Genomic DNA, 25,972 nt, shown 5'->3' with positions numbered 1-25,972 from the left:
TCGGGAGTAGACTGCCTTTGGGGCATTCCAGTACTGCAGACAACTAGCGGGGAAACAACCCCGCCCTCCATTTTTCAAATAAATCCCGGGTGGACGCCTGGGAAGGCAAGCGCTGTGTTACCACAGAGATGCGCAGCTAGATCGTCTACCTCCTCGGAGGCGGCCATTTTTGGTCCTGGCAGAAAAGTTGGAAACGGCTGGGACCACTGGCAAGTCAAGCTGCACCGCCCAAGAATGTGAGAGCAAAAGAGCACCCCCGGGAGCCGCAAAAGCGAACGGCGGAACGAATCTGTGAGGCGTACCTCGGAAGAACAGGCTTTTAAGGAGTCGCCCACCTCCCTGCCCTCATCTGAGATGGCGCCTCCGCGGGCGCTCTAGGCTCCTCTGATCCCCGGAGGGGGCGGTGGCTTTGCCTCTCGCTGAGGTGGCTGCGGCGCTGGTCGCGGCGAGCGCGGTTGCAGCTGCCGCTCCTCGTGGCCCGCGGGACGCCGAAGGTGGGGATTCGAGCCTCTCCCCTGCGGCGCTGGGCTGCTCGGCGCCTTCCCAAGCCCGACCCTCGGGCCTCGCGGCCGCCGCGGTCCAGCCCCGCGCGGGGCCGGCTGGAACCGCGCTCGGGCCGGACGATGCCCAAGAAGCTGCTGCTGCTGCCCCCGCTGTCCGTGTCCTCCGCCTTCCGCGCCCCGCGAGCCCGCCCCGCCGCCTCGCCGGCCATGAACGCCGCCCGCACCGGCTACCGGGTCTTCTCGGCCAACTCCACGGCTGCCTGCACGGAGCTGGCCAAGCGCATCACCGAGTAAGCGCGGCGGCGGGAGGGCCGGGCCGGGGCCGTCCTTGCTCCTCTCCTGTACCCGTCCCACCGCCTGGGCGAGGGCGTCGCAGAGTCCTGCCGTTTTGGAGCTGCACAGACCTTGGAGGGGCAGAAGCTGCCCCCTGCTCTGCAGCTTCGCAGCTGAGACGTTTTCGGCAGACTCTTGGTGACGACCGCTGGCCGACGTTAGGTCTCCCTACTCCCACATCCCTGGGCGGGGTGAGCGTTCTCCCCCAGGGTATGTGCCTTGGGGAGAGCGGCTTCGGGTTTGGCTCCCTTTCCCACGGCTGGAGCTGGCCACTGAGTCTGACCTCGCCATTCCCAAGTCTCCTTCAGGAGACCGTCGGGTGCAGCCGCAGGGCAAAGGTGTGGGGCAGGGCCCTGCCAGGCAGATGGGTCAGGGTTGGTGGTAGAAGTGATAGGCCTGACCGTGTTCCGTGAGCCAGCCTCAGAATGGATCGGTCATTTGAAGTAAGGTCTTTGCCTTTCTGTCTTTTTAACCCAAAGAAACCTATGGTTTCAAGTGGCGTTTGGGATCTGACAGCGATGCCACTTACCATCTCTGTGACACTGAGCAAGAGACTTGATTTTCCTGAATTTCATTTGTAAGATGGGGATGACTCTATCTATTGGGCAAGGATATTGTGAGCGTGACCAAGATAACGTAGATCAGGTACTAGCAGAGCAGGGGTTCATAGTGGCCCTCTGAATAATACCTTTTTAATACATGGCGACCTTTCTAGTTGGCTCTTTTGGAGAATCCCAGAGTCCTTATATAGAGGAAGAGCTTTATAGGCCCTTTCCAAATAAACTTGTTAGAAAAGCAAGACATAAAATGAAAAGCATGTCTTTTAATGTTTAAAGTCATTTTCACATTTTAAACAATTTACATTACTCTGATTTTTTTCAGGGTTGATAAATAATTGCGTGAATATATTTTAAAAGTCTAGGTGAAAATGTAGAAGGGGAAACTTGAGTCATATTTTTTCAGCTATGTCTGTTTTTCAGTTGGAGTTTTAAATGAGATTAGAGAAGAATGTAAAAAATTCCTTTTGCAGTTTACTACCTAGTTTCTATTTCTAACCCCTGATTATTTGTCTTTTTTTTTTAAGCCAACTAAAACACGGATTTAAATACGAAGCTTGTGTTTGTTTGTATTGGTTGTTTGTATTGGGTCAGATTTACCACACACGACCTTCCTGAGAGGAAGCAGAAGGGAGGAGGGTGAATTTAAAAAGTCAGTGGTTTTTGCTTTTTTGTTTTTGTTTTAGGTTCTTCTCTGCCAAATTCCAGAAAGATTTTTAAGTTACTGTAAATATTTGGAAATACTTACCTTATGTTTCATTTATTGAGTTTCTCAGCAAGATTTTATTTGAAAAGTGTTGTTTATTACTAAAAGTTTGAACGTCACTAGATTAGATGACCCCTGAGGTTATGATATTTTATTTCCATGATTTCTCTCAGCCTTTCTAAACTTCAAGTAAAGATCTTCAAACTTTTTTGATTATGTACTTTAATCAATAAAGGAGTTAGGTGCACTGTATTCCCAGGATATATGTAAATTACATATATGTTATAATTAATCCCCAGGTATCCATCCAGCTTCCACACTTAGTAGCTTTTTGCTAATCTTGTTTCATTTACTTATCCTACACTTTCTTTTTTTGTTGTTGTTGTGGTAAAATATACATTTACAGGAAATTTACATTTTAACCATTTAAGTGTACAATTCAATGGCATTAAGTACATGAACGTCGTGCAACTATCACCACTATCCGTTTCCAGAACTTTTTCACCATCCCAAACAGAAACTCTGTACTCATTAAATACTAACTCCCCCTTGTCCTCTCTTCCCAGCTCCTGGTAACCTAAAATACTTTCTGTGTCTATGAATTTGCCTGTTCGAGGTACCTCATATAAATGGAATCATACACTATTTGTCTTTTTGTGTCTGGCTTATTTTACTCAGCATAATGTTTTCAAAGTTCATTAATGTTGTAGCACATACCAGAATTTCATTCCTTTTTAAGACTGGATAATATTTCCTTGTATGTGTATTCCTGGCTGGAGTATTTTTAAATAGATTCCACCCTAAATAACATCATATCATTTTGCTTGTAAAAATGGCAATGCTAACTGATAAAGAGTTTTTAAAAACTTACACTACCGTTAATTCCTCGATATTATGTAGTAATGTGTTCATATTTCTACGATTGTTTAAAAAATGACTTTGTATACTTGGTGTATTCTAGTCAGGATCCAAACAAGATCCATACTAAACTTTAGTTAGTAGTGCTGAATTCTCTTTTCTTTACTTTTTTATTTTTTTAAATTTTTATTAGACCATTACTACAAGTCATATTGAATTCTCTTTTCATCTACATGCTTTTTTTTTTTTTTTTTTTTTTTTTGAGACAGAGCCTCGCTCTGTTGCCTGGGCTAGAGTGAGTGCCGTGGCGTCAGCCTAGCTCACAGCAACCTCAAATTCCTGGGCTTAAGCAATCTTCCTGCCTCAGCCTCCCGAGTAGCTGAGACTACAGGCATGCGCCACCATGCCCGGCTAATTTTTTGTATGTATGTTTTTAGTTGGCCAGATAATTTCTTTCTATTTTTAGTAGAGACTGGGTCTCACTCTTGCTCAGGCTGGTCTGGAACTCCTGACCTCGAGCAATCCACCCGCCTCGGCCTCCCAGAGTGCTAGGATTACAGGCGTGAGCCACCGTGCCCGGCCTATCTACATGCTTTTGACAGTTAAGACATTTACCTTTGGCTTGTGTTTTTGGAATTATTGCTAGTGACCAAGTATTTGTTTGGAAATGATTTTCCAAGACAGTTATTAAAAAAGCAGTGAACCAGACGTTAAACTTTGGTTGTGGGCTCTTTCCAGTAAAACAGTGTGTTAAATAATGCTGAGCTGCTGATGGAGTAACAGTGGAATTTTAGTTCTCTTTTTATTTCTTTTTGACATGGGGTCTCACTATATTGCCCAGGCTGATCTCTAACTCCTTGGCTCAGGCAGTCTTCTGGAGTAGCTGGGACTATAGGCATGTACCACCATACCAGTAGAATTTTAATTCTTAATGAGTTAGACCTTCTAAATTTTTTTTTTTAGAGAGTGCCAGCCTAGTTATTTGAGTCTTTTTGTTAAACATATGCATAGGAACTGAAATTTTTCAAAAAAGAGTTCTAATAGCCTTTCTTGTTGTTGTTGTTGTTGTTGACATCTATAGGCGTCTTGGTGCTGAATTGGGGAAGTCTGTTGTATACCAAGAGACCAATGGAGGTAAGTTAAAATTATTTCTTAGATATCCTTTCTTTAAATTGTTGAATCAGCTGGCATGTTTTTTAAAGGCAAATATCACTCATGTTTAACATAAACATTTTTCTGTAACATTAGAGGTGTACATCATCACTCTGTGCTTCCCTTTAAATCTTTTTTTTTTTTTTTTTTGAGACAGAGTCTCGCTGTGTTGCCCAGGCTAGAGTGAGTGCCGTGGCGTCAGCCTAGCTCACAGCAACCTCAAACTCCTGGGCTTAAGCAATCCTGCTGCCTCAGCCTCCCCAGTAGCTGGGACTACAGGCATGTGCCACCATGCCCGGCTAATTTTTTCTCTCTATATATTTTAGTTGGCCAGATAATTTCTTTCTATTTTTAGTAGAGACGAGATCTCGCTCTTGCTGAGGCTGGTCTCGAACTCCTGACCTCGAGCAATCCACCCGCCTCGGCCTCCCAGAGTACTAGGATTACAGGCGTGAGCCACCGCACCTGGCCCTAAATCTTGACTACTTAGTTTTCCTCCGTAGGGTCTCCTTTCCTTTTTTTATGACGACACAAATATCCTGTCATTTTAGAATGAAAAGAGAGATGTATAGAATAAGTTTTTTTCTTCCACAGTTGGTTGTTTTTGATAAATACATTTATCTGTCTCACCAGGTCATCAAGTGACATCAAGAGCTACCTGGTACTAAGTATAAAGTAGTAATGACTTATGTAAACATACTCTTTTAAGTCTCTCCATCTTTAAATTTTTTCTAAAGTCTCTTGTAGATTCTTACCCTGGGTTGGTAACCTGTGTTTGCTGCCCCGTGGGTTTGTGTGGAGAGCTGTATTATCACATAAACTGATAGTGCTTGAAGGCACTTTGCTGATGGCCAGTGTCCTGGGAATGCTGTGTCAGAAACCTCCTAGTGGGGCCACATATTTCAGGTTATAAGTCTATTCGTTGCAAAGGCAAATTAGAATAATTTGGTATTACGTTTGCAAAATTGAAAGCCTGGGTTAATAATTCTGTGCTTCCTTTTCTTTTTCTAAATTTTAGTTATCTATAAGTAGCTAAAGGAGGTGCCTCACTGAGACATAATGATGTTTGGGGATCTGCAAAAACAAAGTATCCAACAAGGGAAAGGTGGTTTGATGGATAGTTGAATGTAATATACACATTCCCAACGTGGGTTTAAGTTACATGTGTTATAATTAACCCCCCAGTATCCTTCATCTAGCTTCTACACTTAGCAACTTGGTGACTGACTTTAGATACTTTACTATCTACTGCCAGGGCGAGTCAGGAGATGGTAGTATTAAAAACCTGAAGCTGAATACAGATAGGTGAGGTACTCTATTTAGCAGTCACTAGTTTAATTCATAGTGAAGCCTTTGGGGATCTCAGGAAATGGAGTGCTTGAGGAGGAAGACGAGGAGGTGGGGAAATGAAGACCCTTTTCTCCCCCTTCCATTACTGCACTAGGCCTCAGTGCCTCTCTCTCGAGCTGGGGGAGTAGCTTCCTAACACGTCTTCCTACCTCCATTTCCAACCTCTGTAATCCATTCTACTCACCTTCACCAGGATATTTCTAAAATACAAATATCTTACTTGCTACTGCTTCCTTACTGCTCCCTCTAGGTGGAGTCCAGTCTCCTTAGTAATCACATGGGGCCTGTGGGGCTCCAGGTTTTGCCCATTCACCTGCTTCATCTTCAGTCACCACATCCTGTGCACCTGGCTTTGGATTGGAATGCTTCTTAAATCTGACCCCTCACTGCGTCTGCTACTGCCATCCCAGTCCAGCTAGCCAGTTGCTGCTTGCTGGACCCCTTCAAAAACAGCTACCGTGGCCTCCCCAGGGCTACTCCTGCTCTGCTGCAGTTTCTTCACACAGTAGCCAATGATCTCTTTAAAACTAGATCAAACTCCTCCCAATCTCAAATCCTCTAGTGGCTTTCCTGTCACACCTAGAATAAAATCCAGACTCCTTATAGAACAAGAAGTAAAATCCGGAGTCCTGCATGGTCTGGTCCCTTTTGGCTCCCTGACCTCCTGTCTCCCTCTTCCCCCTCATTCACTCTGCTTTCCAAGTGGTTTCCAGGTGGACTAACTGCCCCTCTGCTTGGCACACTCTGCCCCCACATCTTCCCATGTTCCTTGCTCCCTCCCTCATCGCACGTTCCAGCTTGCAGTGAGGCCATTGCTCCCAGCCCCATTTTTCTCTCTCCTTTGTCACAGCTGGTCTGTCTCTGGCACGTTGGGCAAACGCCAGCCTTTGGTGTTGTATCATCTCTCCTGGGTGAGTCTCCTCCCTTCGGTCCAGGTTCTCCACTCTGGGGCTCCCAGCCCAGGGCCTGGCACAGGGAGGCCTCAGCATTTGTTGAAAGAAAAATAAGGAAGTTAACCTTTGGTCTTTTTATTTGCTGTAGACTCTTCTCCAAGCATCTTGACTGTACCTTTATTTTGGTGATGGGTTGTTTTTTGTGGGGTGGGATCCTTGAGACTTTTGTAAACCTGTTGGTTAGTTTTGTTTTCTATTTTTGGCTTATTTTCTACCAGCTTAACTTTTTTTTTTTTCTCCCTGAGACAGGGTCTTGTTCTGTCACCCAGGCCAGAGTGCAGTGGTCCGATCATAGGTCACTGCAGCCTTGAACTCCTGGGCTAAGTGATCCTTCTGCCTTAGCCTCCTAAGTAGCTGGGACTACAGGCATGTGCCCCCACGCTTGACTAATTTTTAAAATATTTTTGGAGATGGGGTCTTGTTATGTTCCAGGCTGGTGTCAAACTTTTGGCCTCAAGCAATACTCCATTCTCAGCCTCCTAAAGTGCTGGGATTATAGGCATGAACCACTGTGCCTGGCCTATTTTTAATATATGAACATGTCATTCTGAAATCTATTTGAGAATTTATTTTGTCGTACCAAGTGAAGCATTGGTTTAGATTCTTCTTTACTTCTTCCAAATGCTATCTAATTATTTCATCACAAAGTGCTTTTCTTAAAACTTTAAGACATTTCTATTTTTCAGAAACAAGAGTTGAAATAAAGGAATCTGTTCGTGGCCAAGATATTTTCATTATACAGACAATACCCAGGTAAGAGGACAACTTTATCCTTTTTCCTCTAAAAACCTTAATTGAGATAATTCATTATCTTTTCACATGAATAACAAACAATTCAGGGTTGTTTTTTTAATTATAAATTTGTTTACATGTTAAATGTTTCCCAAAATACAGTTGTAGTCTTCTGGAATCCCTATGCTGTTTGTCACATGCACTGTTACCTGTTTACGTGACCATCTTCCCCAAGCTCTAAACTCCCAAGAACAAAGTTCTTTACCATCATGTGTGCTGAGCCTAGGCCAGCGTCTTGTCGCTCAGCACGGCTGAAAGTTTCTTGTTAAGTGCCATAACTGCTCCTGGTTCATACCCGTCAAGACAGGTTTGTGCACCGCATTTTATTTTGCACAGTGACTTGTGTGTAGCTCGTCTCTATTTCAGATAGCATCGCCACTCGTTCGCTTATGGCAGGAGGGCTGGCCCCAGGGAATTCTGGCCTACTTGGGTATGCGCTTCCATGTGGGGTTATCTCCTCTCATTGCCCCATAGGGAGTGGGGCAGTTAGACCTTGTGTCTTTGAAAAGTCCAAACCTCTGTGTCCTGATCAATCTAGATTCCTGAGGCTGTATTAGTGATAAGAATGGCATCCAGTGCTACCAGTGTGCTGGGCACTTTATGTGTATCATTTTTAGTCCTTAAATCCTGCAAGGTAGCTACTTCTGGCTCCTGTTGGGAGTATTGGGAAAACAGGATCTGATGGGGATTGAGGACCATAGGGTCATGGAATGAGTAATGTATGTGCAGACATAATGGAGTCCCCTATGCGGTAGATACTAAGTATTTTATTTTTAATATTTTTTTGTGATTATAAAAATGTTTATCACAAAATACAGGCATTATAGAAATGTGTATCAGAAAAAAACAACAAGGGTCAGGCACGGTGGCTCACGCCTGTAATCCTAGCACTCTGGGAGGCCGAGGTGGGTGGATCGTTGGAGCTCAGGAGTTCGAGACCAGCCTGAGCAAGAGCGAGACCCCGTCTCTACTAAAAATAGACAGAAATTATATGGACATCTAAAAACATATACAGAAAAAATTAGCCGGGCATGGTGGCACATGCGTGTAGTCCCAGCTCCTCGGGAGGCTGAGGTAGGAGGATTGCTTGAGCCCAGGAGTTTGAGGTTGCTGTGAGCTAGGCTGACGCCACGGCACTCTAGCCTGGGCAACAGAGTGAGACTCTGTCTCAAAAAAAAGAAAAAAACAACAAAACAAACAAAAAGAAACACATATCAGAAAATAAAAGTTCCCCAACTCTCCTTATCCACTTCCTATTCTTTTGAGATAACTAAACAGTTATTTATTCCTTCATATTGTTTATATGCATATGCAAATTTAGGCTCTATAATTTAGGTGATCATCAAAACCAAAAGAAAGGTAATTTTAATTGTTTTAATTTAAATTTTCCTTATATGATAAATATCTACATGGTTTAAGTGTCAGAGGGCATGGAATGATGTCTCCCTCTGACCTTTGTCCCCAGCCACCTGATTTTCTTCCCTGGAGGCAGCTGGTACTATCAGTTTTTCAGTTACTCTTCCGGAGACTTTACTCATATTCATGCAACTACTTATGTGTATGTTTTTCTTAATTTTTGCGTGAAAGAAGTCTATAATATGCTCTGCTGAACTTTTTAAAATAAAACAATATATCAGTCCATAAAGAGCTACGTCATCTTTTAGAAATTCTTGGTTTGAAACAATCACAAACTTGCAGTAAACTTGCATGTATGGTGCAAGCATTTTAGAGTAAGTTGCCAACCTGATGCCTCTCCACCTCCTGATACCCTAGTATATGATTCCTCCAAAAAAGACTTTCTCTTCAACAACCGCAGTGCAGTATAACCGGGAGAATTGGGATGTTAACACTTACACATGGTCATGGAGTCCTCAGGCCCCATTCAGGTTCTGCCAGGTGGCCCAGTGATGTTCTTTCTAGCAGAAGAAGCTGGTTCAGAATCTCAGATACCATTTGGTTGTTGTGTTTGTTCGGTCACCTTCAGTCTAGAATAGTTCCTTGACTTTCAAAACATCGACGCTTTTGAAGGCTTTTTTTTTTTTTTTTTTTTAAGACTTTGACATTTTTCCAGTTACTTTGTCAAATGTCCCTCAGTTTGGGTTTGTCAGATATTTAACTGTGATGAGATTCAGCTTGTGCATTTTTTTTCTTTTCTTCTTCTTTTTGATACTTCCAAAGGCTTACAGGTTGTGCATTTTTGAAAGGAATATGCCAGGAGTGCCACTGTGTTCTCTTGGCTTTTTGCTGCTTCATAATATACGGTATGGATATACCAGTGGCATATCAGTTTCCTTCTAGACTTGTGCTAGCACAGTGGTGCTGCAGCGAACATGTACATCATGTTGTCCATGTTTCAGGTCTATCTGTAGGAAGATTCCCCAGAAGTGGAATTACTGGGTGTTTGGATCTGTGCCTGTCGTATTGAGATATATGAGGATATACTTATTCACATTTCCCCCAGCAAGTTTCATTTTGTATTGTTTGCCTCCTGGTGACTGGAGTCTTTTTGCCCAGTGGTTTCGTTTGACACTGCATCCTAGAAGTGAAGGGAGAACCAAAGGGGCTTGCCTAGTGGTAGAATGTGGATCCTGGTTTTTGTTAGTAGTGAATGGTAAGGTTGCATTGTCATCACTATATTTTCTGCATCCCTAGTTCCTTAGGGCATAGAAGAGAGCCACATGTGACCCTCGGTCCTGGGCTTGGCCACCTTACACTACTAAGAGCTCTCTGCTGGTTCATTGAGGGGTGGAAAAGACCAGAACCTCAGCTTTCGTAGCCGTAGTGGGCCAACTTTAGTCACTGACCCTACAGGAAGTATGGACATGTAATTCCCAAGGCATAATGGTTGGTAAATAAAGTCTCTTTACTACCCTAACTGAATTTGTGATAGCAAAAGGATGTATGTTGGTTGTTTATCTTTGAGAAATCTTGTTAACACTAATTCACTGGTCTGCCTTGTAACCTGGAATTTGAGCCCTGACTTTCAGGTCTTCTCCAGGAAAAGACTTAACTCAGTTGTGTGTGACCATTTGGGGGTGGTTCTCGTGCTGGCACGCACAGGCTGTGCTCCTGGTACCTGTGTTCTGTTACCTGTCTTTAGGAATCATCCCTGAGTCAGGGGAGGAACTAAGGTTATGACCTCCTCATGGCAGAGACCTCATTTTGTTAGATTATCCACACAGCATGGGTGACATTAATGACCGAGGAGTTTATGACTTCCTGCTGTTTATAGACCACTGAACACTAAAGTACAGCTATTGGAGAGCCAGGAGATTAGTAAGTTTTTCATTTTGATGATGAATTGGGAAAGTTGAGGCTTTGGTGCCTCATGAAAGTGAGGCCAGGTGGAGTGGCTCAGTACCTATAATCCCAGCACTTTGGGATGGCAAGGTGGGAGGATCACTTGAACCCAGGAGTTCAAGACCAGCCTGGGTAACATAGTGAGACCCAGTCTCTACAAAGAAATTTTTTTTTTATTAGCTGGGTGTGGTGGCAGGTACCTGTAGTCCCAGCTACTATGGAGGATGAGGTGGGAGATTGCTTGAGTCCAGGAGTTTGAGGTTACAGTAAGCTATGATTGTGCCGCTGCATTCCATCCTGGTGACAATACAACCCTGTCTCTATTAAAAAAAAAAAAAAAAAAAAAAGCATAGGCCAGGTGTAGTGGCCCACGCCTGTAATCCCAGCACTTTAGGAGGCTGAAGTGGGAGGATCGTTTGAGCCTTGAGCCCAAGGGTTCAAGGTTGCAGTGAGCTATGATCACAATACTGCACTCCAGCCTGGGCAACAGAGCAAGACCCTGTCTCCAAAAAAAGGGAGGAATAATCTTTTTAAATACATTTCTTAATCATATGATTGACCTAGTAAGACTGAATGTTTTTGCAGCACATTTCCTGACGCTATCAAGTGTTCTTTTTTATTTTATCATAGTGTTAGGTAGTAGGGGAGAGAGAAATAGAAATTGGTGACGTTGCAGGCTGGTCTGTGCCTCTGACGGCTGCAGGTGAATTCCCTCGTCCAGTCGTCCCTGCCTGCCCTCTGAGGCAGGTGTTTTTATTGTCCCCCCTTATCCACCCAGAGTCCTTGACTTCTACAGTTTGTATGTGTGGGTTAGTGTGTATAGGGCAGAAGGGCAACCATGCTGTTTCCCTTAGGTTATAACATGTCTCCCTCCATGTCCCATTGGAACATGAGCTCCCTCCTGTGCCAGCACACACAACAGTGCCGGACCTGTCGTAGGCTCTCGATGAATTTTTGTTTAATGAATAAATGGGTTTTGACCATCTATGTCACTAGCATATGTAGTCTCTCAAATGCTTGCAGTGAATTAATAAGTACTACATGCAGTTTTTTACATTTCCATCTTTTCTGCATCTTCACAATATATTTGTGATTCCTCTCTGATGTTCTTAGATCTCAGTGAGTCCCTACTTGATGTTACTTTCTCCTCACTGGAGCTCACCTAAAATTGAAAAGACCTTTGGAGTTCCTGTCTATACTTTGAAATCCTTGGTTTTAGTTCAGACTTTCCTTAACATGTTTTAATCAGCGTAAATTCATAGCCTACTGTCATGGCAAAGTAACATTCATTATTAACAGTGTTGTCCACTTGTGGTCTCTCCTCTGTGTCCGTGGTCATCGCAGATAAGTCAAACATAGATACAACACGTTAGTGTTCTTTGTGGTAAGAAGTTGCATTTTATACAATTCTTGGTTTAGTATCTCATGGTAGTGAAGAATGCTCAGTATGAATGTTTGATACGTGCAATCTAGAGTGACACTGGGAGTGAAACAGACTGAACTTTACAAAGCAGAGTCATCAGTATACAAGTGTCTTCCAGGAAAGGGACAAAAGAAGTATGGCGAAATGAGTTGGTTAATGGCTAATTGGGAAATATTTGCAGTTTTTTTTTGCTTGCACTTAGGGTATTAGAAAATTTGACCAAAGGAGGAAGTAAGGAGCACTTCGTGGACTTGTAGCAAAGAGTGAATCTTATAGAGAAACAATGACAATTTTACATATATGTCTTAACATATGGAAAGGCCGCTTCCCTTTGAAAAAGGAACGTGGGTATAAATGGGCACTTTTGAAAACCAGAACCCCGTCCTGAAGATGGTGAGGTTCCTGTGTGTGTACTTGTGTTGAGATTATTTGGAAGCCACAATTCTCTTCCCAGTGGAACTGTAATAAAGCCGATTTTAGACAAACAAACCAAAGCTTAGACGTTCAAGTAAGCTTAGTTACCTTCAGAGCTGTTGTCCTGAGATCATACGTATTTGGTTTTTTTGGTGCTGTTTTGCTCAGAATAGCTTTGGAACAACTGAAACCACTTTCCAAACTTGCAACATATTTGACTACTGTAATAATAGTAAATTATTTTTGGTTGTGGAGGATGGATTTAATTTTTGGACATGGCAAAAAGCCATTCTGAATGAAATGATTATGTTGGATAATTGAACTGTTGTGGTACTCAAGAAAGTTCCAGATATACCATATTATACTTAAGTAAAATATGAAGCTTACAAAGTATACTTTAAAGGGTATTTTTCATGTTTATGTACAAGTTCTTGTATTTGAGGTAAAGTAAGAAAACTCATTAAAATAGCATTTATAATTTATTTGCTGCCGATGATTAATTGTTGGAGTTAGGGGCAGGGTAATGCTTACCCCATTATGTTCCCACGATGTCCAACTATGGTGTTGGTCTATCTTTTGCAAGCCTGCGGAGTTTAATTAATGTATTACCATGCCTGTTTCCTCACTTCACATTAGATTTTACCTATCCAAACTGATAGAGCTATAAGTTCTGAGTTCAATGTAGGGCGTGATTACCTTAGGGAAAAGAAAAATAGTTGGTAAAGCAATTAAGGTTGTCCTGCTTAGATACAGACTACAGGAACTAGCCAGTTATACTTTGGAACATTCTTAGGAACCCGTAAACAAAGCAGACTGCCAGCCAATTTCTCTTCACCCTGCTGGCTTACAGAGTAACTGCCTGGTGTCCAATTCGTCCAGTGTCTTATCAGTGAATGGGTAAAGCCAGTGTGACAAAGGCTCTTTTGTCCCTTTCCTGACCAATAAGGGGTGGGTGTGGAGGTGGAGATATGGGGGATGATTTCCTTAGCCTTGGGCTGGAGGATGTTGAATCCCTTGGCATAGGTCATCAGGAAGAAGATTAAGTGGAAAATAAAAACCTCATGTGGGAAATTGGTCATTAATGAAAGTTACCCTAAAATCAAGACTTATCAAAAACTGTTCATCTTGTTACATAAATATTTGATTATCTGGGCCTCCCTCGTGGTGAGTTCTCCAAACCTCATGATATACACTTGTGTGTTACAAATGCTTTCACAAAACCTGCTAAAAGCCTACTATTCACACAGATATACTTTTCAGAATTTACCAAATTAACTTCGGCTCTAAGCGTATTATTGTCATTGGGATCTGGTTTAAGAAGCCACATCCAGGCAGGGCGTGGCGGTTCGTGCCTGTGATCTCAGCACTTTGGGAGGCTGAGGTGGGAAGATCACTTAAGGCCAGGAGTTTGAGACCACCCTGGCAACATAGTGAGACCCTGTCTCTAAAAATATTTTAAAAATTAGTCAGGTGTGGAAGCACATGCCTGTAGGCCAGCTACTCAGGAGGCTGAGGCAGGAGGATTATTTGAGCCTAGGAATTCAAGGCTGTAGTGAGCTATGATTGGGCCACTGCACTCCAGCCTGGGCGACAGCAAGAACCTGTCTCAAAAAAAGCCATGTCCAGCAGAGCTTTTATAGTACCACACAGTATCATACAAGTGAAAGGTTAAGATATGCTTTAATTTTATTTCTAAAGTTGACCAGCAGTCCTTAAATGGAAGAGAACTTTTGCTGTAGTATGTATGATGTCTGCTGTTAAATTTAGATAAGGACACCTGAGTTAATTATATGCCATCGTCTGAGTGCTATGCAGGCTTCCAGTTTAGCATTCAAGAGCTCACGAGGCATAGATTTAGATGACTTGGCGTGGGAAGGGAGGCCGTCCCTTCTGTGGGATACAATATAAGCCTTTGGGAAGGGGACCGTTCTTATGTGAGTCAGATGGGCTCCTTCTTGGGATGAGTGGTTACTTCCTGAGGGGTCCCAAATGTCTCTGGCCTCCCCCAGAGGTGGTGTGCTTTGCTTACCCTTTTATCCCCCCACCCACCACAGTGTATGACTCTAGTTGCTCAATAAATATTTGTTGAGTGGATGACGAAATATTTTTTGAATGGGGGAGCACCCTCCGAGGTAACCTGCCCGTGTATCCCAGGCTACAGTCCTCAGCCTTGGCCCAGATAAATTTTATATTAATTTTGAAAAAAAAAAACTTAATGGAAATTGACCGAGTATTATGAATTCCCAAGTACCTTAAAAGTGTTTCATAATTGTTGTCCTGGTTACACCAAAAGATTTTATCTTCTGACCTTTTGATGCCAGACTTGGCATTGTTAATTTGGAAGTATGAAGAAGAAAAATGCTCCAATTTATTTCTGAGGGGAAAAAATGATAACTGGAAAATAATGGAACTTATTAGCAGTCCAAAAGGAATGTCTTAGTTGTCTTGAATTTGAGCCCTGAATCAATCATACCTACCCTTGGGGAGAGATGTTTTTATCACAGAACCCTGCAATATTTGTGATAAATCCAAATTACAAAGGTGGGGCTGCCAGTTCCAGGAGTTGAACGTGGGAGAGGGAACCACTGTCGGGTGCAAGCATGTCCTTGCGGTTGCTCACTCTCGCGTACACTCTGCCTTACGGAGAGGTGTAAAGATAAATTGGAAGAGAATGGGAGGAAGTGGCTGTTTATCCTTCAAGCTAGAAAGCATGTCTCGATGAGTGTTTCATTCAGCCACTTATTCGGCAAGCACTGGTCTCAGCCATGTAGATGGCGGGCTCTGCACGTTGCTGTAATCCCAGCAGCATCCCTCCTGCACGTCGGTTCCGGAACCGGCACCTGGAGAAGCTGCTCCTCCTGTGGGAATGAACTGATGACATAGGGAAGGAAAAGGAGACACAGACCCTCAAAGAGCGGGTGTTTGAGGACATGTGGACAATCCAGGAAGGAGCAGGAGGAGGCTAAAGTGAGAGGTGGGGCGTTGGAAGAGCGTCCTAAGGGATTTCAAGGCTCTCGTCCTTTTTATAGGCAGAGCCCACCTTAGGTGTGATCAGCCTTGGCAAAAGCTAGCAATGCATATTCATTATCATTGGAAATAGTTTTCCTTTGAATAACTTTCAGATGCATATTCCATTTTTTGTCCATCTGGGTAATCTTTGTCAGGAATCTGTATTATCTCAGGGAAAGAAGGGGCGGGGAAGGTTTTTGAAAATAAGTTCCAAGACCACTTCCCCTCCATAAAAAAAAGAATAACAAATCTTTTTGTTAATGGCAGCTAAATAGAAGGGCAAGTGGGTTGCCCTTGGCATTCACGCTGGCCTGAGCCTAAATTCCTGGAGGTTGCCAGCAGGTGTTGACTGACCCTGGTCATCAGCAGTTGCTTCATATGCCACTGTAGTAACTGGATATGACACAGAGATCCAGGCAGAGGGAGAGTGGGTTAACTGTGCTGTGTATGTGAGTAACCACAGATGAAAACTGGAGCTTACTCAGCTAAAAAGAAGACTTGGTGAGCATTCCTGAGGTACCGCCATAAGCTAGTATGCTGGTAAAATGCCCGTGACACATCTAGACAGCCCATGTTAAATTACTGAAGTTGAGATCTTTTCTAGGGGTTAATAAATGGAATTAATGCAAAAACAAATATTTTAACTGTTTCAGAGATGTGAACACAGCTGTGATGGAGTTACTGATCATGGCTTATGCGCTGAAGACCGCCTGTGCCAGGAATATTATTGGAGTCATCCCTTATTTCCCCTACAGCAAGCAGAGCAAGATGAGGAAGAGGGGTTCCATCGTGTGCAAGCTCCTGGCATCTATGCTGGCGAAAGCAGGTGGGTGTGGACAGAGACCCAGGGTTCTGGCACTATCATTCAGTCCTCTTTCCTAGTTGAGATTAGTTCATACCGCAGATACCTAGTTTGGGACCCAGTTTCTTTACATGTTGCTCACTGATTACTTTTTCCTATCTGTTTCTGTTTCCTTTTGTACAGTTTTGATTAGGGATATGTGAGCTTAGTTATAGATTTTTTTTTTCTTCTGTTTGTCTTAAGAATGCCATTGTTTTGTGTTTTCTACTCTTCTCTAATCATGGACTTTTTATCATTCTTTCACTTCTTTTCTATTTCATCTTGTCATCATTAAAATTTTAGCTGGCAGTCTCGACATTCTTATGTGACCTTTTGAGCTTCAGGTCTAGATTTGTGTATTTGCCTTGGTTAGCTAAAGTCTGTTTATGTCCATAGTATTAAAATTAGATTTTCCTTTTTCTACTTCTTCAGTTTATATATTCTTTCCCCCATCCCCCCATTGCCTTTCTGTATTGCAGCTCATTACCATTGCTTTTATTCTCCTTATACAGCAGTGGTGTACTTTCTGGCCTATAAATCAAATGTAATATTTTATAATTATTGAGTTTTTATTTATGTTTGTTTAAGAACTCTAACACATGTTGGGGTCCTCAGAAAGAAACATACAGTCTTCCTTCAGTATGCTCAGGGCCTTGGTTCCAGGGCCCACCGCCTCCCCTTCCTAAAACCCTCTGATGCTCAAGTCCCTGATACAAAATAGCATAGTATTTGCATGTAACATATGCACATCCTCTTGTATGCTTGAAATCATCTCTAGATTACTTATAATACCTGATGTAAAACACTGTGTAAATAGTTGTTATGCTGTATTGTTTAGGGAATAATGATAAGGAAAGAAGTCTGTACATGTTCAGTACAGACACAGCCATTGTAGGCCTAACTACATTTTCCATCCGTGGTTGGTTGATAACCACATGTACAGAGGGCTGGCTGTATTTGAATTTCATTTTCTCTGAAAAGGTGTAATGTTTTTAGAAGAACAAGGAATACTCGTTATTTGCTGTGGGAGTTTTGCAGTGACCTTTGGCCATTTGCAGTGTACTTATTTATGCACCTTTCCCTGCTTAGTACTGTTGGTTGTAAGAATATGTCTTCGTTGTCTTTCTGTAAGAATACTTCTTGAACCATTCTTTTATCACATGCAGAAATTGTTCCAAACTTCAATATCTTATCCTTGTGTTACGTAAATTCCTGTTCTTCTAACATGTATATTACTTTGCTTTTCTCACTCCTTTGCCAAGGCTACAGTCCTTTCACATTTCTCCCTAGGCTCTTTATTCAAGGCCTTAACGTTTTTTATGTCTATTGCTTTGGTATTTATTAATTCCATTTTCATATTTTTGCTTCCACTTGATTTTTCTCTTAATTTTCAGGACAAGCCAGTAATCAGTAACAGTAGAGGAGGGGACATTTTTCTTGGCTTTAGCTCTTTGTCTCTGTGGAAGGGTAGAGGCTGCTTCACATTAAGCTTTACTGAAGTTAGCAGTAAAGTCTGTAACTACTGCGCATGGTCACACTATCCCCGTCTTCCATCTTCTGGTAGGAAGCAGGAGTTAAGCATCTAGTTTGTGTCCACTGTAGCCATTAACTTGTAGGGGTGAACTTTGTAATTTTTTGTTTTAAAATTTCAGGTTTAACTCACATTATCACTATGGATCTTCATCAAAAGGAAATACAAGGCTTTTTCAGCTTTCCCGTGGACAACCTTAGAGCCTCACCTTTCCTGCTTCAGTATATCCAGGAAGAAGTGAGGAGCCACCAGCAAACACCCCATTGTCCTCAAAAGAGATCCTATTTAGTTCTTCTCTGGCACCAGATTTCAATATTGAAAGACACATCAAATGATCTTTCCCTTAAGTCTTAACGCCTGAGGCAGCCAGATAGGGTCCGCATTTGTGTCATGGAGAATCATATTTTTAAAACATAGTAGAAACAGAATTCCTTCAAGTATCTTTAGCAATTTGCTTATGTTTTCTAAGATAAGAATTTTTTTATCTTCTTGATGTAGGAGTACTTTTTGCAATGATGTTAAATGATAAATGTTGAGAAATTTAAAATGTGTGACTGAAATTCTAGCACATTTGATTGCTAGTTTGGATCATTATTATAAGAGGAAAAACTATAATAGCAGCATCTAGGTGTTATTTTTTGATAACTTTTCAGTATTTTCTATTTTTCCTTCAAATTTAGATTCCAAATTACAGAAATGCAGTCATTGTAGCTAAGTCTCCTGATGCTGCAAAAAGGTAAGGAAATCAGACATTTATAAGAATCCCATTTTTCTTGCCTGATATGTATTAATAGGGAAAAAAAGAATCCCTTTCGGGTGCTTTTGAAGTCAGAATTAGCTGTCCTGGAATCCAGGGGCTATCTTAACATGGCCTGTAGAGGCTCATTGGCTCGAGCTTTCCCCTGTGTCATTCTCCTACCCCATGCCACACATAGCTTTATCTCTAGCCTCCCAACACCACTAGTGGATCTCTGAATTGCTCAGCTTTCCTCTGGGAGACAGTGAAGTTCTTTCTTCACATTCTCAGGAAAAGGAGAACAGTGAGTCTATCTATGAACATTTTTCAGACCATGGTTTTTGAGACTACTTTTTTTTTTTTAAGAGACAGGGCCTCTGTCACCCAGGCTAGAGTGCAGTGGGTGTGATCATAGCTCCCTCTAACCTCAAGCTCCTGGGCTCAAGCGATCCTCCCACCTCAGTCTCCCGAGTAGCTGGGACTATAGGCACACGCCACCTTGCCCAGCCTTGAGACAACTTTTTGAACAGCGTTCATTCTTCTGAAGCTGACTGTTAGAATATTGGACAAAGAACAGAATCAAAATGATCTAAAATCAGATATTAGCCCAGATCCCAGCTCATGTGCTCTTGAGGCATCTGCATTCTGGCCTAGGCCTCACATTCTGATTTATATAAATAATTCTTTTTTATGTCCCTGAAAGGTTGAATGATAAATTCATTTTATGATTAATAAAGTGATGAAATGGTGATGCTTGGGTTTTCTTCCCATCAGTTTAACTATTTCCTTTTGTCCTCCTAGGGCCCAGTCCTATGCTGAGAGACTGCGTCTGGGTTTGGCTGTCATCCATGGGGAAGCTCAGTGCACAGAGCTGGACATGGACGATGGTCGCCATTCTCCCCCCATGGTCAAAAATGCTACTGTGCACCCGGGCCTGGAGTTGCCATGTAAGATTAGCTCTGTGTTTTTATTTGTAAATTGAAGAAACTTTTAAGTAATGGGAATGGCTCTGTGTTAACACCTATGTAGGTATATCATTGTTTTGCTGTTTTTAAATGATTGAATAATGTTATGTTTGGTTTTCCCTTTTGTAAAGGGAGATTGTATGTGTTACACACATTTACAGACTGTGTAAGGACAGTTGAAATCTGGGTAGCACTTAGCATTCAGAGAGCATTAAATAATTTTAGCTTTAGTACAAAAATTTTATGTGTCATAGTATGAAATCTTAAGCTTTTATATTTTGGTAAGCTGGGTGATAGCAGCCATTGATCAAATTCCAGACTTTGGCCATCACATAACTTTTAGTACTTACTTTACCAGTATATCCCTTGGACTTTGTACCTGACTAGCTTGCTGTTATTAATCCAGCATTGTGGAAGCTATTTACTTTCACAGACTTTGGAGTGGGGATAACTCTAAGCATCCCGTACTGGAAGATATGTTTAAGGTTTTCAGAAGAGGGATATTATTTCTCTTTAAAATCTGTATCTATTTGCCATGCCTCAGAAACATACAGGAATTAGTAGGGTGAGGAAGTATTAGCATGGGTGCACGCAGGCAGGTGTTTATCTAAGGTATAAACATTCTGATTTTTTTTTCACCCTATAAATCTCCCATTGCTTTATTTTCAACTTTGGATATTGTTATATAGGAGAAACAAGTACTGTAATATAATTCTATTTAATTTAAATTTTTGGTATAAGCATTTTATTTATTTTTTGAGGATTTCATAATTAAAATTCTGGAATAGATAATACAGTCATATATTTCAAAGTTCAAAAGTATAATCCTTTACAGTACAGAGCCTCCCAGCTTCTCCCAAACTTTCTCTCCCCCCAGCTACTCGGATCTCTCCAGTACATTTGGTTTCTTGTGTATCCAGTCAGAGGTTTTAAGTATAAAAATACGTATTTATTTTGGCCTCATAATGGTAGTGCATTAGACATGCTCTGCTCCTTCCTTTTTCCATTCAGTAGCTCCTTCCCTATAAGTACATACAGATTTATGTCTTTTTTAGTTTCATACTATTTTTTTATAAATATACCATAATTTATTTAATTAGTTCCCTGTTGGTGGACCTATAGGATTTTTTCAATCTTTGGCTAGGAAAACAAAGCTCCAATAATAATGAACATCTGTCGAGCCCTTATTACATGCCAAGAGCTATTCTAAGCACATTAGAAGATCATTGCATTTGGCATTCACACAACTTTCTGTGTGGGGACTTTATTATCCCTCCTTCTGCTGACCAGGAGACAGCCAGGTCTGGGAATGAGACAGCTGGCTCCAGAATCCACACTTCTTTGTTTAGCTTTTTATTCTGAACTAACTTCAGACTTACAGAAAAGTTGAAATTTCCAGATTTCCATTATATACCTCACTACGAGTCCCCAAATTTAACATTTATGTACATATTATTTTTTGCACCATTTGAGAGTTAATTGAAGACATAATGTCCCTTTATTTCTAAATACTTCAGTGTATATTTTGTAAAAATGACTCTCTTACACAACCAGAGTATAATTATCAGACTCTAGAAACTAACATTGTTACAATACTATAATCTACAGACCTTATTCAGTTTTCACCAATTGTGTCCCACCAGTGTCCTTTAGAGCAAAGGAAAACTTTCTCTTCTGGTCCAGGACCTAATCCAGGGTCACATGTTGCATTCAATTGTCATTTCTTTTTAGTCTCATTTAATTTGGAATGGCTCCTTTATTCTTTGTTTCTTATGACCTTGATACTTTTGAACAGTACAGACCAGTTATTTTGTAGACTATCCCTTAATTGAGGCTTGTTTATTGTGTCCTCATGATTAGATACAGGTTATGCAGCTTTGGCAGGAATATCACAGGAGACACGTGATGTGTCCTGTTACTGTTGATGTGTGGATTCTGATCAGTCGGTTAAGGCAATGTCTGGCAGGTTTCCCTACTGCAAAGTTACTTTTTCTCCCTTTGTAATGAATAGTATCTTATGTTAAGATTACGAGAATATTCACCATTGATGAACTATTTTTTCTTCCTTGAACCTATTCTTTTATTAGAGCAACAGTTCTTACCTAGGGTGATCCCCCTCCACCAGATTATTTAGCAGTGTCTGGAGATGTTTCTGTTTGTCACAACCGGGGGGAGGTGGGGTGCTGCCGGCCTCTAGTGGGTAGAGGTCAGAGATGCTGCTCAGTATCCTATAATGTGACAAACTGTTTTCCCGTCCAAAATGTGCCAAAGTTGAGAAACCCTGTTTCAAAGTAATTTATTAAGTGAAGTGAAGGAAGTTGTATGGCCAGGTTTGGTGGCTCATGCCTGGAATCCCAGCACTTTGGGAGGCTGAGGTCGGAAGCCAGAAGTTCAGCCAGCCTGGGCAACATAGTCAGTCACTGTCTCTGCAAAAAAAATAAAAAAGAAATTAGCTGGATATTGTGGTGTGCGCCTGTAGTCCCTGTTACGTGGGAGGCTGAGGCACAAAAATCGCTTGAGTCCAGAAATTGGAGGTTATAGTGAGCTGTGATCAGGCCACTACACTCTAGTCTGGGAAACCAGTCTCTTAAAAAAAAAAAAAAAAAGTGAGGTTGTAGGAATGAAGGAGTGAAACCTTCAAGTTTTTTTTATTTTACAAGGTAGACTCAATACCTCACTGACAATCAGCAGGGGCATCTAATGAACCTGAAAAGATCGTGTGTCGGTGGTTCCACTAAAGACTCTTCTAGGCCAGGTGCAGTGGCTCATGTCTGTAGTCCCAGCTACCAGGGAGGCTGAGGCAAGAGGATTGCTTCAGGCCAGTTCTTATTTCCTTTCTCTTTCCTGTAGTTACTTTGTAGACTGATGGCCTTTTCCAGATGCAGATTTTGTAGTGAGATAAGAAGCCTCTACTTTAAGAACCAATTAAATTAGGAAGACATGATGGGTTTGTAGTTGTCTTCCTGTTCCTGGTTTTGAAGAAACTCTGATTATGAGTGGAGTGCAGTTATCTGATAGTAAGGTTACGTTGTCAAAATAAGGTGACTTTGGAAGAAAACGAAGTAAAACCATCTCTTGATCTGACACCCTTTCCTTATTTAGTTTTCTGCAGAGCGGCATTTCTTCTGCAGGTCCTGTCAGTCTCAGCAGGAGCTGTCCCGCCTGTGGCACTGCAGTGCAGCCTCGTCATGTTGGCAGAACCTTCCGCGTTTCGCTGCCTGTGCTGTGCACCGTGGCGGCTGCCGAGCTCGTGAAAAGTGCTCGTCTCCACTGAGCAATGATATACACACCAAATAGCAAAGACTTAATAGTAAAAAAATGTAAAAATATCTCATTAATATATTTTTATATCAGTTACATGTTGAAATAATAATATTTTGGGTATATTGTGTGAAATAAGATCTATTTCAGCTGTTTGCTTTTACGTTTTAATGTGGCTACTAGAAAATTTAAAGTGTCACATGGCTCACCTTCTATTTCTATTGGGCAGGGCTGCTCTGTTTCTGAGACACCCCCAGATCCTTGCGGAGGAATCTGCATGGTTTTTTTCTGTCTGTGCAGTGGTTTTGCCCCCACTTCCAAGGAGTGAGGTGGTGATAACATCTATCCTAGTGATACACAAATAACTGGGATCTTGTGGTTTTGTTTTGCTAGTGATGATGGCCAAAGAGAAGCCACCAATAACTGTCGTCGGAGATGTTGGAGGCCGCATCGCAATCATAGTGGTATGGTTACGTGTCGTCCCTCATGTGCAAAGATGAGCCTACTGGCTATCAGTCAGTGGGTTGTCCACTTTGGGATTGTGTTTCTAGAAATGATAAATTTAAATGGATCCATCTGTCCTTCCTCACCCAAACTCACTCAGGACAAGAAGCAGAAGTTTTTATATAGATAACAAGGTTTAAAGTATAACCTACACACAAAATGAGCACAGTACCTCCCATGAGACAATTCAGCACCATAACCATCATCTTGTGGGTTCTAGGTTCCCTCATGCCTGCTTGCTTCATCATCCTGCAGCTTTAGGGCCACGAGGTGAACTAAACATGAGCTGTCCATTTTCACGAATAAGAACAGGTGACCCCACACAGACTCATTTTGTGCTTTGGCCTATGTTTGCTGGCTAGAGGGTCACTGGTCCTTTGCAGTAGCTTACTTTATTTCAGTTTTCCCCTCAGGTCACTTCCTCTTGGGAAAGACAATAAAGGGACACTGTGTGGGATTAATCAGAAATTGGAAATAGGGATATGAGTCTTGGCAGTCCTCAACTCGAGCTGTAATGTCACATGTGCTCAACTGTAAGGTATCGGGCACTTCTCTCTGACAGACACACACGGTGCCATCAGGGCACTTCTGTTGCCATTTCTGGATGTTCAGTCTTTGACCCAGGTACGTAGCTCTGATCTTCCATCAGAAATCCTTTGAAACCAAGTGCAGAAAAGAGCAGAGAGGTATGTGTCTTTATAGACTGGGATGGAGGGTGTTTCCTTCATACAGACTCATGCTGTTCTCTCAGGATGACATTATTGACGATGTGGAGAGCTTTGTGGCTGCTGCAGAGATCCTGAAAGAGAGAGGTGCCTACAAGATCTACGTCATGGCCACCCATGGCATCCTGTCTGCAGACGCCCCCCGCCTGATTGAGGAGTCCTCTGTTGATGAGGTCTGTTTTTTTGTTTTGAGACAGAGTCTCACTCTGTTGCCTGGGCGAGAGTGCCATGGCATCAGCCTAGCTCACAGCAACTTCAAACTCCCAGGCTCAAGCAATCCTACTGCCTCAGCCTCCCGAGTAGCTGGGACTACAGGCATGCGCCACCATGCCCAGCTAATTTTTTCTCTATATATTTTTAGTTGTCCAGATAATTTCTTTCTATCTTTAGTAGAGATGGGGTCTCGTTCTTGCTCAGTCAGGTCTTGAACTCCTGAGCTCAAACGATCCACCCACCTTGACCTCCCAGAGTGCTAGGATTACAGGCATGAGCCACCACGCCTGGCCGATGAGGTCTGTTTTTAAAGGGCTTGAGTCAACATTTGCTGCTGTATTTTCTGGAAATAATATGATGACTCAGTCAATATTAAATTCCTTAATCTCTCTAGAGTACCTATGAAATGTTGCTTTTGCTGGCTAGCAGTTTGTTGGGGCAGATGTACATTTAGAAATACAGCCCATCCTCAAATTATGTTCAGCTTAACGATGGTGTGAAACCATTGCAATTTTGAAGTAATGTACAGTATTCAATAAATTATATGAGCTATCTAACACTTCATCATAAAATAGATTTTGTGTTAGATGAAAGTGTTTGGAACACATTTAGGGTGGGTTAAGCTAAAGCTCTGCTGTTTGGAAGGTTAGATGTATTGAATGCATTTTCAACTTACGATGGGTTTATCCAGACAGAACCCCATCATAAGTGGAGGAGCATCTGTATATGTCTATTTGCATAAAGATTTGCTTCAGTACCTTAATTTACACTGTGGTAGCATTTCTCTTAAGAGTTGAATCCTTCCCTGATAATACGAAAGTTTGCACAGCGCTGGGGCTCACCGTATTTCTGCGTGTAGACCATGACATTCATAGAACGTGAGTCTTATGTTCTGAGCCATGTAATTTTTCCCTTGCATAAAGTTGGTTAAGTTTAGTTTATAAAAACTATACTCAGTGGAACAAGGTTTTCTAGTTTGGAACTTAGGCTGTGGGTACTACTAAATGTTAGATAAGCTGCTCTGAGCGACCAGTTTGGGGCACACATCAGTAACAGCATTTACTTTCTATTGCTGTACAACTAGGTGGTGGTGACGAATACTGTCCCTCATGAGGTACAGAAGCTGCAGTGTCCCAAGATCAAGACTGTGGATATCAGTCTGATTCTTTCTGAAGCAATTCGAAGAATCCACAATGGAGAATCCATGGCTTACCTTTTCCGAAACATCACTGTGGATGACTAGCTTTCACTAGCCTTGACGCTGGAACACCTAAGGAAACATGTAAAAAGCAGCGCCATCAGTTATGTACACAGTTATGTGCAAGGGAGGACTGGAAATAGTCTGTCACCAAGATTGGTGGGTAGGAGGCATTAAGATAGTCAAGAAGAAGACAGAGCTAATAGACAAATAACATGGCCTTAAATGTCTGCCATCATCATCCCAGTTCCTTAAGCAGAAGTTACAGACGCTTTCTTGAAAAGAATCTGAAACTCTTGTTGATACTAAAGAGGAGTTAAAAGCAGATAAAGTCTTAGCTCTGGACCGGTCATTCAGTTGTTTCAACTGCAGGGAAGCGTGAGTGTTGGTGTTGAACCTGGTTAGGGAAGCCGAGTGCCCGCACTGTTTCTGTCAGTTGTCCTCCCCCCAGTCAACTTTACGTCTTTTATAGAGAATCCTGTTTTTCTTTCAGAAACCGCTGTGCCTACAGCCATTAAACAACGAAGCATTCATGTTGTTACTCCTCCCAAGGACGTCAGATTAGAAAATAGTGTCCCATCTCTGGGTATCTGTGTGGCTCTGAAGTTGCAAATAAAAGAATTTGTTGTCTCCCTGGTGTCTTCACTA

General features: G+C 42.1%; 1 protein-coding gene across 3 annotated transcripts; it reads left to right on the top strand.

The window, feature by feature from the left end:
• The first annotated feature begins 438 nt into the window (after positions 1–438).
• PRPSAP1 (phosphoribosyl pyrophosphate synthetase associated protein 1) lies at positions 439–25,954 on the top strand. Of its 3 annotated transcripts, XM_045525739.1 has the most exons (11): positions 439–793; positions 4,039–4,091; positions 7,099–7,165; positions 16,004–16,176; positions 17,844–17,959; positions 18,403–18,458; positions 19,260–19,405; positions 23,078–23,148; positions 23,940–24,086; positions 25,211–25,408; positions 25,818–25,954. In XM_045525739.1, exons 1-10 carry the CDS (start codon positions 624–626, stop codon positions 25,367–25,369), a joined length of 1,158 nt encoding a protein of 385 aa, XP_045381695.1. In that variant the 5' UTR covers positions 439–623; the 3' UTR covers positions 25,370–25,408; positions 25,818–25,954. The 3 variants fall into 3 exon arrangements, with proteins under 3 accessions (XP_045381695.1, XP_045381697.1, XP_045381696.1); XM_045525741.1 differs by lacking the exons at positions 439–793; positions 4,039–4,091; positions 7,099–7,165 and adding an exon at positions 15,757–15,851 and having other exon boundaries at positions 25,211–25,954; XM_045525740.1 differs by lacking the exons at positions 439–793; positions 4,039–4,091; positions 7,099–7,165 and adding an exon at positions 15,763–15,866 and having other exon boundaries at positions 25,211–25,954.
• Positions 25,955–25,972: the final 18 nt, after the last annotated feature.

This window comes from Lemur catta, chromosome 15 (assembly GCF_020740605.2).
Source record: "Lemur catta isolate mLemCat1 chromosome 15, mLemCat1.pri, whole genome shotgun sequence".
NCBI classification, from domain to species: domain Eukaryota; kingdom Metazoa; phylum Chordata; class Mammalia; order Primates; family Lemuridae; genus Lemur; species Lemur catta.
The sequence above is the reverse complement of the archived record's forward strand: the minus strand, read 5'-3'. Positions and strand labels throughout refer to the sequence as shown.